Here is a 13,626-nt window from a genome sequence, read left to right as displayed (position 1 = left end):
GGTTATCTCATCCTATTAGTGTGTGTATATGAGTGTGTGTGTAAGTGTGTGTGTGTGTAGTGGGGGAGGGGGGTTTAGGAGGAGCCTTGTTGGTCATTATAGAGGGTGGAGGCCCAGAGCTGAAACTAGATAAGGACTGGAGAGGATTCCTCCCCCACTGTCCCGCCAGAAGTTTATTGATCTTCTGGTTCTGATGAGCAATCGTGGTTCCTAGTTGTTGTTCTGATGTCGTTGGTTCCTATGTGGAAGGACTCGGGCTTCTTCCATCTCGTGTAGTTGGTCCAAAGAGAGGGGGTGTCTGTCATCTGGGTTCACGGCATTCGGAGGCATTCCAGATCCCCGTGTTCTCTTTGGCAGTTGCGTTGACGTTCTTGTGTCCGTTCTGATAGACCTTGGTGGGAGTCCGGGAGTCCTTATGGGTGGGGGATAGGCCTCCTCCAGTCCCTCTGTTCCGCTCTGGGGTTCTCCCCTATTCTGTGCATATGACCACTTGTTAATAGACTGTTTGGGTTGTTCCTAATTCCCCTGTGTGTCATTATAGCTTTTGCTGTTGTCTAATGCTGGTCTGGATCTATCAACTTTAAGATACTTATCTAGTTCCTGCAGGTTACACTACATGGATTCCTAGCTTTTTCAAGGGAAATGAGAGATTTCTCTGTGTTCCCACCCAGTTACTGTGTATCGTAAGGAATTGACATTATATTGGGAGTTACAATCATTCGGAACTTATGGGGTGAAACCATGATAGCAGTAGATTCGTCTGAGGGAGATTTACAGCCGTTGGAAATCTTTAGGATTGCTTGGTGTCCCCAAAATGCTATAGCTTCAGCATGAAGCCGTCTTGAGCAGCATAGAGAACCAATTTCTCAGGGCTCCCTGGCCGGGCGGCCAGCAGGCAAAGCGTGGCGCCAACTGGCGCACTGGCTGCCCCGAGGCAGCCTTCCGAGTGGGCGTGAAGACTGCTGGTTGCATTCCGGGAGACGAACTTGGCCGAGCCTGGGGGCCCTGGCAGCAGCCATGTTGCCAGGGGTCACGTCCCCGAGCGTCAGCCCCGCCCCTCTTCCCGGCCCGGGCTTGGGTCTAGCCACGCCCCTAGCGCCACCGGCCCGAGTGTCGGCTAGCTGTACCTGTGCTCCCACGCTAGGCCCGAAAGGGCCATGCGTGGGGGGTCCAGCCTCCCCGAAGCAGCCTTCCGAGTGGGCGTGAAGACTGCTGGTTGCATTCCGGGAGACGAACTTGGCCGAGCCTGGGGGCCCTGGCAGCAGCCATGTTGCCAGGGGTCACGTCCCCCTGAAGCATTGCTTTTCTAGCTATGTGAATACATAATTATTTTCTCGAGGTTAGATATATAGATTATTCCCAGTTTAATGGTTTTTAAAAGACATCATGTCATTATAAATACATTTTTATGAGCAAAACTTTTCACGAGTGTAGAGTTGTTTTACAGAAGTGCTTTTCCGAAGCATTGTACCATTCAATAGAAAATGAATATACTTTTGTTTAAAAAAAAGCGCACATTGTGAGATTATACTTTGAGAACAGCCTGCACTGATGGTGCTGGCCAGAATCAGTTGTCACTGTGGTGACATGATGATCTCATCTTGCTTGTGTCACAGTCCGTTGGTTTTCCACTGCAAGGAAAAGCTAGCCTTTGCCACGTGTCTATTTTAGTCGGTGAACTCTAATCCTTTGCTAGCATTTATCCCCATGCTCAGATGGCCCCAGGTTTGGCCAGTGTGAGTTTTTTTGAACTGACTTTTATGCACTTTAATATCTCTGTCATTCTTTGAGGATGTCCTTACTTTTAGTAAAATAAGTTCAAAGTTCATCTTGTTCTTTATTTGTCCCACCTGTGGAATCAACCATTTTTCCTAGGAGCTATAGAGATTGATTTTACAGACCCAAATCTGAGCCCTCAGTGTGTCCCTTGCTACTGGATTGTCATAGCTTCCAAGGCCTTTCAGATGACAGAAATAAGGAATGAAAAAATATATAATATGAATAATATATAAATAATAAATGCAAATATTTGCTGTGTAACTAGTATCTGTCATGTTAATGTCTGCATTGTATGTGCATATACATTTATGATGCACACTTAAACATATTTACTAATATATACCTTGTGTATACCTTGCAACTTTTATCAACATTTATCATAATTGGGCCCGGCGCGGTGGCGCAAGTGGTTAAGGTCCTCGCCTTGCATGCCCGGGATCCCATATGGGCGCCGGTTCTAATCCCAGCAGTCCCGCTTCCCATCCAGCTCCCCGCTTGTGGCCTGGGAAAGCAGTCGAGGACGGCCCAAAGCTTTGGGACCCTGCACCCGTGTGGGAGACCCGGAAGAGGCTCCTGGCTTCGGATAGGCATAGCATAGGCCGTTGCGGCTCACTTGGGGAGTGAATCATCGGATGGAAGATCTTCCCCTCTGTCTCTCCTCTCTGTATATCCGCCTTTCCAATAAAAATAAAAAATCTTTAAAAAAAAAACATTTATCATAATTCACGAGTGCAATAACCAATATCCCTCATTTCAGTTCGACATCTCAGATTGTAACATAACATTCTTTTACTCTTTCTATATTTCATGTAAAACTTAATCCTATTATCCACAAAAATATTTTGCATATTTGCTCCATCCTAGATTTACGAAGAGTTGCAAAACTTATGATACAAAAGTAAGAATTACTATTTGTGTAAGCTTTTTTAAACTTTTTAATCTGAGGGCATATAGTACAAATACTATGAGCAAAAGTGCCTTAAATTGGTCCCTTTTCCCCATCTTCTTTTGTGAGTTATCTTATTCATTTGAAATAAAGGTATTATTTATTTGCTTCCATTTTTACGTTCAGATATTGAGGTTTTCCTGTCCTGTGGATCTTATTTGATTTTGTTAGTGTGTGAAGCAATAATCAGTTTCCAAAAAGTCAGTCTGTACCAAGAAAGAAGCAGAGAAATTTTATTCTTTTCTCACTTACTTCTGTTAGCTTTTGTTTATTTTTTAAAGATTTATTTTCACACTTCTATCAAAGCCACAGTGACACAGAGAAGGATAGGTTTTATTCAGTTTGTTGATTCACTCCCCAAATGATTACAGCAGCCAAAGCTACGTTAGGCTAGAGCTGTGGGCCAGAGCACCATCTGGATCTCCTGGGTCCGTGGCAGGGCACAAGTACTGGGGCATCCACCACGGCTTTCACAGGCCTGCTAGGGAGCTGCACCTGAAGTAGAGCAGCTACAACTTGAACCACTATTCCAAAATGTAATGCCAGTGTCAAAAACAACAGTTTAAAGCATTGTACCACAATGCTGTCCTCATCCTAATCTCAGTAGTCTCTAGATTGTCCTTCCTGGTCCTTTCTTTGTAAATAAATACGTGAATATATGCTTACTTATTTCCCCTTTCTTACACAAAGGTTTAATATTATAGAATTGATCATGGAATTTTGAAGCTGAATCAGACTTCAATGATTTGAGTTCAGCTTTTCACCTTGTGTCCGGCTTCCTGATACTGTACCTGGGAAAGCAGCAAAAGATGCCATTTACATGGGAGACCTGGGTGATGTGCCTGGCTCCTGACTAATCACAGGATTTGGAAGCTGACTCGGACTTCATTAGTTTTTTCTTTCTTCCTAACTTCTTTTTAATCCTCATTTCTTCTTTTTTTCTTTTAGACATTGGATCAGCAACAATTCTTTACAGAAGAAGAACTAAAAGAGTATGAAAAAATGATCTCTTTACAAGAAAATGAACTGAAGAAGAAAGCAGATGAGCTTCAGAAACAAAAAGAAGAGCTCCAACGTCAGCACGACCAGCTTCAGGCGCAGAAGCAGGAGTACCATCAGGTCGTTTCTGGCAAAGGGATCCTGGCATAAGCCGGATACTGGATGCTTTGCTGAAGACCTGTGCTTTGCAGTGTAGTATTTCAAGTTACTATGAGCTAATAGCATTTTATTTAATTACTTTATTTGACAAGCAGAGAAAGAGTTTGAGAGAGACAGAAAGAGCAAGAGTCAGAGCTCTCATCAGCCAATTCACTTGCAATGGTCAGGGCTGGACCTGAAGGAAGTCAGGAGCTGGGAGCACAGTCAGGTGTCCTCGGCGGGTGGCAGCAACCCAGTTACTTGGGTTCCCACCGGTTGCCTCTTCGGACACATATTTGCAGGAGGCTGGAATTGGAATGTAGCTGTGACAATCCAAGCAGTGCAGTATGGGATTCCGGCATCCCTAGCTATGTTGTAATCTCCAGAGTAAGTGCCTCTGCTGTTTTAAATCATGGCATTTGGTAAAATGCTTTGTTCACTACTAATTTCAATTTTTAAGAGTTTGAATATATTCATTTTAGAAAATAATTTCATATAATTTCATATAGTAATTTCATATACGTTATCAAAGGTCATTCTTAAGATAGGAGACAGGCTGGCACCATGATGCGGTAGGCTTAGCTTCTACCTACAGTGCCAGCATCCCATATGGGTGCCAGTTCAAGTCCTGGCTGCTCCACTTCTGATCCAACTCCATGATTACGGCCTGGGGAAGCAGTGGAGGATGGCTAAGTCCTTGGGTTCCTACACCCATGTGGTTTACCCAGAAGAAGCTCCTGGCTCCTGGCCTGGGATTGGCTCAGCTGCAGCCATTGTGGCCATTTAGGAAGAAAATCAACAGATTAAACATTTCTCTGTCTCTCCTTCTCTCTGTAACTCTGCCTTTCAAAAAAAATATTTTTTAAAAAGCGAAATTTAATTTTAAGTCTTTTTCCATTCACCAGGTTGTACAGCAGATGGAACAAAAGAAATTACAACAAGGAACTCCTCCATCAGGACCAAATGGAGAATTGAAGTTTGAGCCACGTATGTAACTTTGTTTTCTTGTATATAAGTATGAGAAAATAAACCATTGTAAATTTAACTTCCTATTTCTATAAATGTAATTCAATTTCAAATCATTAAGGTTTGTATTATTTTGTATATACTCATAGAAACAGAAAAATTTGCAATATAGAAAAATCAAAAGAGCCTTTCAAAATTTTTATGTATCAACCATTTCCAATACTACATAATGTGATAACCATATTTGTGGTGAAAGGAATTATTTCAGCATTACTCATAATTCTTTGTAGTCAATTATAGTCATCATAGCAGAGAATATCTTTTTAAACTGATTATATGTGACTAGCTAAGTATAATTTTAAATTGGATATTATATATATATGTAAAAATTATTCAGAGTAAAGGAAAATACCTTTAAAATGAGACTATATATATATATATTAAAAGATTTATTTTTATTAAAAAGTCAGATATACAGAGAGGAGGAGAGACAGAGAGGAAGATCTTCTGTCTGCTGATTCACTTCCCAAGTGGCCACAATGTCTGGAGCTGAGCTGATCCAAAGCCAGGAGCCTGGAGCCTCTTCCGGGTCTCCCACATGTGTGCAGGATCCCAAGGCTTTGGGCCATCCTCGACTGCTTTCCCAGGCCACAAACAGGGAGCTGGATGGGAAGTGGGGCTGCCAGGATTAGAACCAACGCTCGTATGGGAACCCGGCACATGCTAGTTGAGGACTTCAGCCATTAGGCTACTGTGCTGGGCCAAGACTATTTTTTTGAATAGACATTTGAAGTCCAAAGTCAGTCAGAACTTGAAAGAAAGCTGTTAACATCTGATTCATCTTTTTATGTCCTGTTCTTCTTCTTTGCTCAAGTAATATTTTAAAGCATTTTTTGAATAAAGGAAAGTGCCTTTGAAACAAGCATGTATTTCTTTGGATATAGATATGTAAGATTTGAATTTTACCAGATCAAGAAAAAAACAAAGTCATGTTTATACCTTCTTTTTTTTTTTTTCTTTGTTTTCCTTTAGTGATTTGATTAAGTGGCTTTATGCCGTGTTAAGGGGAAACAGCAGTAAGTGAGAAAGCTCTGCCGGTTGCTTTTAAAATAAATAGTGCTCACTCACAAAGATAAATATTCTTTCATGGGTGCTTATCATCTCTCTCAATAATGTCTTTTTGGTATTGACAATTCTGGAAAAAAAAAAATGTTTATTCCCTAGTGCTCCCTGGAAAATGTTCCTTAGTGTAGCAGCCTTCTGTGCTACAGATTCTGAAAAACTTTTGTTACCACTTCAGGTCATCTTTCTTTCACATTTTTACTCTATACTTTATTATATAAGGTTAGGTTATGCTACACCTAACAGAAAAACCAAAGATAAAAGTGATTTAAACTACAGGGGAGTTGTTTCCTTCGGCATAACAGAGATCTGGAAGTAGGGGTGTCTGGGTTGTGTGAGCCTGGCGCATGGCTTGGTTTTCAACTTTGCTTCACTCTTGTGGTCCAGGCTTGTTTCTGGAGGTGGTGGGGAAGGGCAAAACCCAGGGGACTCAGCTACTTTCTTGAGATAACTCTCCAGAAGCAGCAGCAATACTGAATTTCATCTTCAGGCCTGAACCTAGGAGAGAATTCTGTGTGTCCATCTAAAAGCTAGGATGGCTTTACTAAGGAGAGAGGGGGGATATGGGTAGACAGACTTCAGTGTTTTCACTCCAGTCAGCCTCACTGGCTGCTTGACTGTTTATGGAAATGCTTCTGATACTCAGCACTCACTCGTCCCATCCCAAAGAGGATCCATCCAAAGTCTACTCCATCACCACACATGAGCACGAAGCTCATACTATCTAGGTGTCATCCTATCCAGCATGTTAAGGATGGTCTCCTACAGTCTAAAAACAACTTCTCTGTCCCAAGAGCATCACATGAATCATGTGTTAGGTGTAGGACAACTGAATTCAAGTTGAATTTTGGGGAAAATTCAAAAATAGTGATTACTGTTTCATCAAAATCAAAATGTACTGCTTGCTACTAATCATCCTTTGGTATGATATTTTCTGTCCCTGATTCATTCTTCTGAAATTTTCTCCACATAGTAAACATCTTTTTTTGTCATCTGACTCATGTGTTAAATATAGGCCCTTCTTATAGGCTGGACAGTGTTAGAAGTTCACTTCCTGTTATTGTGGTCCTGTTAGCAGCTACAGGCTGTTACAAGCCACTTCTGGATCTGTATTATTGTTTTGTTTCTTGGCCAAGTGAATTCTTAAAATTTAGTAAGCTTCCAAACTGTCTTCTTCAATCATTTTTGTAAATAATCACAGTTTTTAAAATTTTTAATTTTTAAAAAGATGTATTTATTTGAAAGGTGAAGTTATAGAGAGGGAGAGGCAAAGGCAGAGGCAGAGAGAGAGAAGAGAGATTTTCTATCCACTGGCTTGCTCCTGAAGTGGCTCCAGTGGGGTGGTCCAGGCCAAAGCTGGGATCTCTGGGTTTCCCCTAGGTCTGTAATATGACCCAAGCACATGGGTTATCTTGCACTGCTTTCCCAGGCACATTAGTAGAAGGCTGGATCAAAAATGGAATACTCCATGATGGGTGCTGGCACTGCAGGTGGTAGCTTAATGTGCTATATGCCACAGTGCTAGTCCCCAAAGACATCTTTTTAATGTAGTTTAAATCACATCATTTTAAACCAAGAACCCTGTCAATCCCCTGCTGGCCTCTGTGTCCAGAATGGACACACACAGTACCTACCTGAGAGCTTTCAGACTCTAGACTTGGCTTGGATGGGGATGGTCTGGACTGGTCTTTGCTCCAGGATGGCTTCTGTTACTTGACCAAAAATTGTTAAGCGAAGGTTCTTGAGAAAATGTGACAAGGATTTAACAGCTTCCTCAGAGCCTTAAGACTGTTTCAGGTTGGAGTAGCAGAGCCTTGATTTTAAATTATTCAAGGCTCATGATTTGGGATTTTTGTCAGTTTTTGTTGTCAGCAGAGAGCAAATCCTTTGGCAAAGTTATATTGCCTTCCATCTTTGTAGAATTAACATTGGCTTGAGTCGCATTTCTCTTGTAAGACTTTGCTGAAAGTGACAAGAAGCAGCTAGTGTATTCTCACCATTTTCTCTGATACCTTGTCCTCAGTCTCATTGCCCAAACACCAGTTACCTCAGTTAAGTGAACCACACCATTTTAAGTCCTTTAGCACTTTCTGTACCTTTCTTCTAGTTATCTAATTTTGTACAAGTCAAGATTCTTGGTTGGAGGTAACAGGATCTTCTTAAAGAAGATCCTTATGTTTCCTTAAACAGAAAGAGGTTGGTTAAGGAATCTAGGTAGGATGGGGAAAAATAGACACAGGCTGAGCTTCTAGGAGCTGCATTGTAAGAGTGAACTGCCTGAGGAAGTGCTGTCTCTGAATCGACCAAGAAGCTGCCTGCCAGAGGAAGACATGAACAGTTGCCAGCTCCAGAACTGCAGCACCTCTGCCACGCTTGTGCAACTCAAGATGGATACCTCATGTCCTGTCTCTTTCCTGATGCATCTCGGCACTGAGTGAAGTCTCAAGTGAGTATGCCTGATTGATTAGACCAGTTCCGTCAGAATCCCCAGCTACAAGGGAGGGAAATACTTTATAGAGTTTGACTTTCCCACCTCTTTGATACAGGAATACATAATAAAGGGTGTTGAGTTAAACCAATCTACTGTAATACCTCATTGTGCAACACTAACTTTCTCTTTTTTAAAAAAGGTTTATTTTGGACCCGGCACGGTGGCGCAAGTGGTTAAAAGGTCCTCGCCTTGCACGCCCGGGATCCCATATGGGCGCCGGTTCTAATCCCAGCAGCCCCGCTTCCCTTCCAGCTCCCTGCCTGTGGCCTGGGAAAGCAGTCGAGGACGGCCCAAAGCTTTGGGAACCTGCACCCGTGTGGGAGACCCGGAAGAGGCTCCTGGCTTCGGATCGGCATAGTATCGGCCCGTTGCGCTCACTTGGGGAGTGAATCATCGGACGGAAGATCTTCCTCTCTGTCTCTCCTCTCTGTATATACGCCTTTCCAATGAAAAAATAATAAAAATAAATCTTTAAAAAAAAAAAAGGTTTATTTTTATTTGAGAGGCAGATTTACAGAGAGAAGGAGAGAGAGAGAGAGAGAAAGATCTTCCATTCATTGATTCAGTCCTCAAATAGCCATAACAGAGCTGAGCTGATCCAATCCAAAGCCCGAAGTTTCTTCTAGGTCTCTCATGCAGCATCCCAAGGCTTTGGGCCGTCCTCAACTGCTTTCCCAGGCCACAGGCAGGGAGCTGGATGGGAAGTGGGGCTGACTGGGATTAGAACATGAATGGTGCCCCTATGAGATGCTGGCTCTTCAAGTTGGGAGATTAGCTGCTTGACCCAAGGCACCTGCCCCACATTTCTCTTAACATTATAATTTTTGAATTCTTAATCCTTATATTACACATTTTAAAATCATTACTATATATAGCTTCAAATGTAGATCATAATTTTGTTTATTTATGCATTTCAAAATTAAAAGTAACACCCTGTGAAGGATTCTTATACACAGGTTTTTTTTTTTATTTTATTTTTTTAATTTTGACAATCCTTACAAATTCAGTTGGGGTAAAAAAGGTTCAAGGCCTAAAGGGGGATATAGAGGGAGAAGCCACACCCAGTTTCCCACCCACCCTAAGTCCCAGATGTGGGGCATGCTCTGAGATACTCGATCGAGTGGTTCCAATAGTTCACCATTCATGGGTCGCTGTCAGTCTCGCCACTCCAAGCACGATGTGGTCGTTGAAGAGTCCATTGATTGACACAGTCCCTTCTAGAGTCTCCATTTGCCCAGTATTTTGCTGCCAACAGATAGCTGAGGTTGTTGCTTGACTTGTTCTGTCTTTTCTTGGTTAGGACTCTGAGTCCGGTGTCTCGAATGGGGAGATCCTCAAAGAAATTTTGAGGTATTCCCAGTCCAGATTCCTGCATGTTCTAGTAGCATAGGGTCCGGCACAGTCCATTGCCCCGATCAGCTGGTGGTTGCAGTTGCTGGGTCGGTTCTGTCTCCACCCGTGTCTCTTGCAGTCCCGCCTGGTTCCGCCCTGGACGCACTTGTCCCTCGCACGTACCAGTAGGAGTTGCAGCCCAGTCAGGGCGGCCCACAGTAACCCCAACCAGGCCCACCCCCTACCCTGGCTTGCCAGTATGTATGGCATACTAGTCCAGTCTGTCCCAAATACCCTTCTGATCATATACTTACCAACAGGTGTTGCAACCTACTTCCATCCAACCATCTCCTCCTACCGTCCCTAACGGATATTGTTGGGTGTCTGTCTAGCCACCCCAGCCCCTGTCCTAGTTCCCATGCCCTCCCGTGGAAGGTGATGACCCACGAGGGAGGAGCCCACTATTTCCCTCCCAGGTCGCTCCCATTCCAGTTGTGCCCTCTCCAGTTGGCCCTGTGGTTCAACTCAACGTGTCTAACCCTTTGTACCAGCTTCCGCCAGCTGGTGCTACAACTAAGCCCCAACAACCCTCACCAACTCTGATTGTAGCTTGCACCAGTGGGAATAGTCAGCCCAGCCTAGTTTTCACCCAATCTGGTCCACATGAGGTGCACAGGTGCTGTGTCCCTGCCTGGTCTGGTCTACCCCCTACCCAGCTCACGCTCCTCAGTGTAAGTTGCTGTTCAGCTAGGGAACCTCCCCTTATTCCCCTGTCAGCTCTGCCTCCTCCTTTCCTGGTTCTCACGTGTGCTAGTTGGGTGCTGCGGCTGCATCCGGCTCAGGCTACCTCACCTTGGCATTCCAACTTGTGTGTTGCTTTTGTCACGACCGGACCTGGTTCGACCCACACTCTGTTCTGGCGATCAGATTTACCAGTGGATGACATGAACAGATTCAGCCTGGTCTGCCCCCGACCCATGCCAAATGCATGCCAGTGGGACACTTTCTATGACCTCTTGGCTGTTACCTTCCATGTTCCTTGCGCTGACCTGCGGGGTCTATGTCCTGCCAGAGGAGTTGCCCGAGCTCCTCCATCAGAACCCCTCCATGTGCCAGGTTTCATGCATACCAGAGGGTCCATGTGCCAGTTCGCCTCTTGTCCTAGCAGGAACAGTGGCCTTTCCTAACTGGCCATCATCCCATTCTGGTTCTTGCTGTAGAGTGTTTCAGCCCAGCCACGGTAGTCCATGCCCCCATATAGCTCGTATATGGCTCAGTTGAGGTTGGGACCTAGCCTAGTCCATCCCACATCCACCCTGGTACTCCAAAGCACCAGAAGGTATTACGGTCTGGCCGGGCCCGGTACGTCTTTCCCAATCCACATTTGTGCCAAGGGAGACGACAACTGTATCCAGACCTGACTGCAGCCCCATCCACCTGTCATGACCCCTGCCTTAGACACCGTGGCTCAACTCTGTGCTTAATGTGGATCAGTTGGAGCCAAAACCAAGCTGGGAATGTCCTGTGCTGCACCCTGTGTTCCAATCATGTTTGTGGACTAAGGTTTGCTTACTCCAAACATTCAGCTCTCAGTCCCACACATGCATTAAGGTTTCATGTCTCGGTTCCTGGGAATCACCAGAAATTAGTGTCTCACCTACGCTAACGCTGGTCTTACTTTTGGGTGTCCCAAAGCAGCTTTTTCATATCATCAAAAACCCCAGAGCTCGCCGCTGGGCGGACAGCAGGCAGAGCCTGGCACCACTTGGTGCACTGGCTGCCCAAGGCCTGGGCCTCTGCCCCCATCTTGTGACGGGGGTTGTGGCTGAGACCCTGACAGGGTTCCTTCCGGCAGAGGCGCCCCCATCAAGTGCCACCTCGATAGGGGGTTAAACCCGCCCCTTGTCCTGAGACTAGACCCGCCCTACCTGTCCTGCCACCAGCTATTGGCTGGTGGGGACAGGGGAGAGCCAGGATTTTACCCCTAGCTCCCAGCCGTCCCCCACGGGTACTTACCCACGGGGGGGCTTTAGGTGCTCCTGGGCCAGGATTCTTATACACAGTTTTAAAAACACTCACTCAAAACCCACTCAACATGATGATAATGCTATGTCTCTTTAGAGATGGAGAATATCTTTTTCTTTTATTTAAATTACAGATGATGTAGGAAAATGTTGGTGTCTTATGTCTATGATCAAGAAATTGACAGGACAGTCATTCTCATGTGGTGAACTGAGGATAAATCAGAAAGTAGCTGGAGACAAACTTAGTGCAGTTTCTTCAAGCGCTTGTTGGTATGAATAAATAATGCATGAATGTTAAACCATATATGTCAGAGTTTCCAGCACATCGTTATAATTTATATTATTCAAAAGAGAATTAGTAAGCTTGAAAGTTTTTCTAGACTTAAGGAATTCCAGTTCTTGTGAGTACTGGGCATTGATAAGTGAATGTTAATTTCAAAGAAAGTTGCAAGTAGCATTGGTGCTATGTTTATATCTTTTTTTTAAATTCCTTTGGCTATCCATCTTTGGTTTAGTTGATTCAATGATATGTACTATAAATTATTAATTTGGAGGCCTTTTTTGCAAGAATTTTCATGAAACCTGTGAATTTCAGAGTATTCTTAGGTATATGTAATTGGAGTTAAATTTTTAGAACATACTGGTTCTCTAGACAGTTAGGCTCTCATTAAAGAAAACCAGATCCAAAGTAGTGGTTTAAATGGTTTATTTACTTTATTTGAAGGAGATACAGATAGAGAGGGAGAGAGAAGAGAATGAGAGAGACACCTTTTGTTGCTGGTTCACAGATAGCTACAATGACCGGGCGGAGCCAGACCAAAGCCAGGAGTGAGCAGTTTTTCACTGGTGTCCAGTGTGTTGCAAAGACCTAAACATCTGTGCTTTCCCTACTGCCTTCCTAGGCCATTGGACAGAAAGTGGAACAGCCAGGACACAAACTGGCGCTCATGCGGGATCACTAGTGTTTCAGTTGGCGGTTTATCTGCTGTGCCACAATGCCAACCCTTTGTACTTTTTTTAATGAAGATTTTTTTCTCTTTTTTTGGGGGGGGAGGGGTTAACTGAAAAGGTTTATAATACTGTGTAAGCCTAAATACAAATATTTTTCTCATAAAAATAAAAGACAAAAATTTTCTTTTGGTGATAATATGGCTTTTAACGTAGCCCAGCTAGTAATAGAGGGAGTAAGAAATTTATTTTCCTTGGAGTAAAATTTTGACAAACTCGCTTCTGGGTAGTATTATTCATTTTAATTTCTGTTCTATAGCTATGTGATAAATCAAGAAAACGTTGGAACGGAGCCAGAATGAGGATGGCATTCATCATCTTTGTGCAGAAGTGGCATCTCTTGGAGAACCTTCTAGAGAAACCACCTCAACCTTAACCACTGGTGCCTCAAAATCAGATATTTAAAATTCACTTGTTTTTGTTGACATTGAAGGATTAAAATGTATTCAATAAAGTACAAAGTTCATTCTTTGTTCCTTGTGAGTGATGGCAAGATGGTAGCGGCAATCCTGCTTTTGTGAAATTTGTGGGGAAAAGTTTTCCTTGCTTTGAACGCACACATGCATAACATTGTCAACAGCTGTGAGTGATTTAACTTCCAAATGATTTTAAAGTTATGACATTTGAGACTGATTTAAGAGTGAAAGAAAAAAAAATTCAGTCTTATTCTCTTAGCACTCTCCCATGAACGAGTGTATCTAACATGTTATTTTTTGGTTCAGGTTTAGTCCATTTTAAATGTCTGTTTTCAGTGACATCAGCATGTGATCACATAATCAACTCCCTGTCAGCTCCCCCAGGGTGGAATGTGAAGCCGAGTG

The 13,626-nt window shown here is 43.5% G+C and overlaps 1 protein-coding gene and 1 long non-coding RNA gene across 3 annotated transcripts in view; both read left to right on the top strand.

Annotated features, from left to right (window-relative positions):
- Positions 1 to 6,776, top strand: part of NUCB2 (nucleobindin 2) — a 46,514-nt gene extending 39,738 nt beyond the window's left edge. For both annotated transcript variants that reach the window (XM_040989036.1, XM_040989037.1), the window contains exons 12-14: positions 3,674 to 3,844; positions 4,768 to 4,849; positions 5,861 to 6,776. In XM_040989036.1, the coding sequence (XP_040844970.1) occupies positions 3,674 to 3,844; positions 4,768 to 4,849; positions 5,861 to 5,868 (261 nt within the window). In that variant the 3' untranslated portion in view covers positions 5,869 to 6,776. The remainder of the gene's footprint in view (positions 1 to 3,673; positions 3,845 to 4,767; positions 4,850 to 5,860) is intronic.
- Positions 6,777 to 7,419: 643 nt separating this feature from the next.
- Positions 7,420 to 13,138, top strand: LOC121162105. Its single transcript, XR_005884758.1, has 2 exons — positions 7,420 to 8,396; positions 13,065 to 13,138. It is a non-coding gene; the product is annotated as an uncharacterized LOC121162105 (long non-coding RNA).
- Positions 13,139 to 13,626: the final 488 nt, after the last annotated feature.

This window comes from Ochotona curzoniae, unplaced genomic scaffold (assembly GCF_017591425.1).
Source record: "Ochotona curzoniae isolate NIBS_2020 unplaced genomic scaffold, NIBS_Ocur_1.0 contig_517, whole genome shotgun sequence".
NCBI lineage: Eukaryota > Metazoa > Chordata > Mammalia > Lagomorpha > Ochotonidae > Ochotona > Ochotona curzoniae.
The sequence above is the reverse complement of the archived record's forward strand: the minus strand, read 5'-3'. Positions and strand labels throughout refer to the sequence as shown.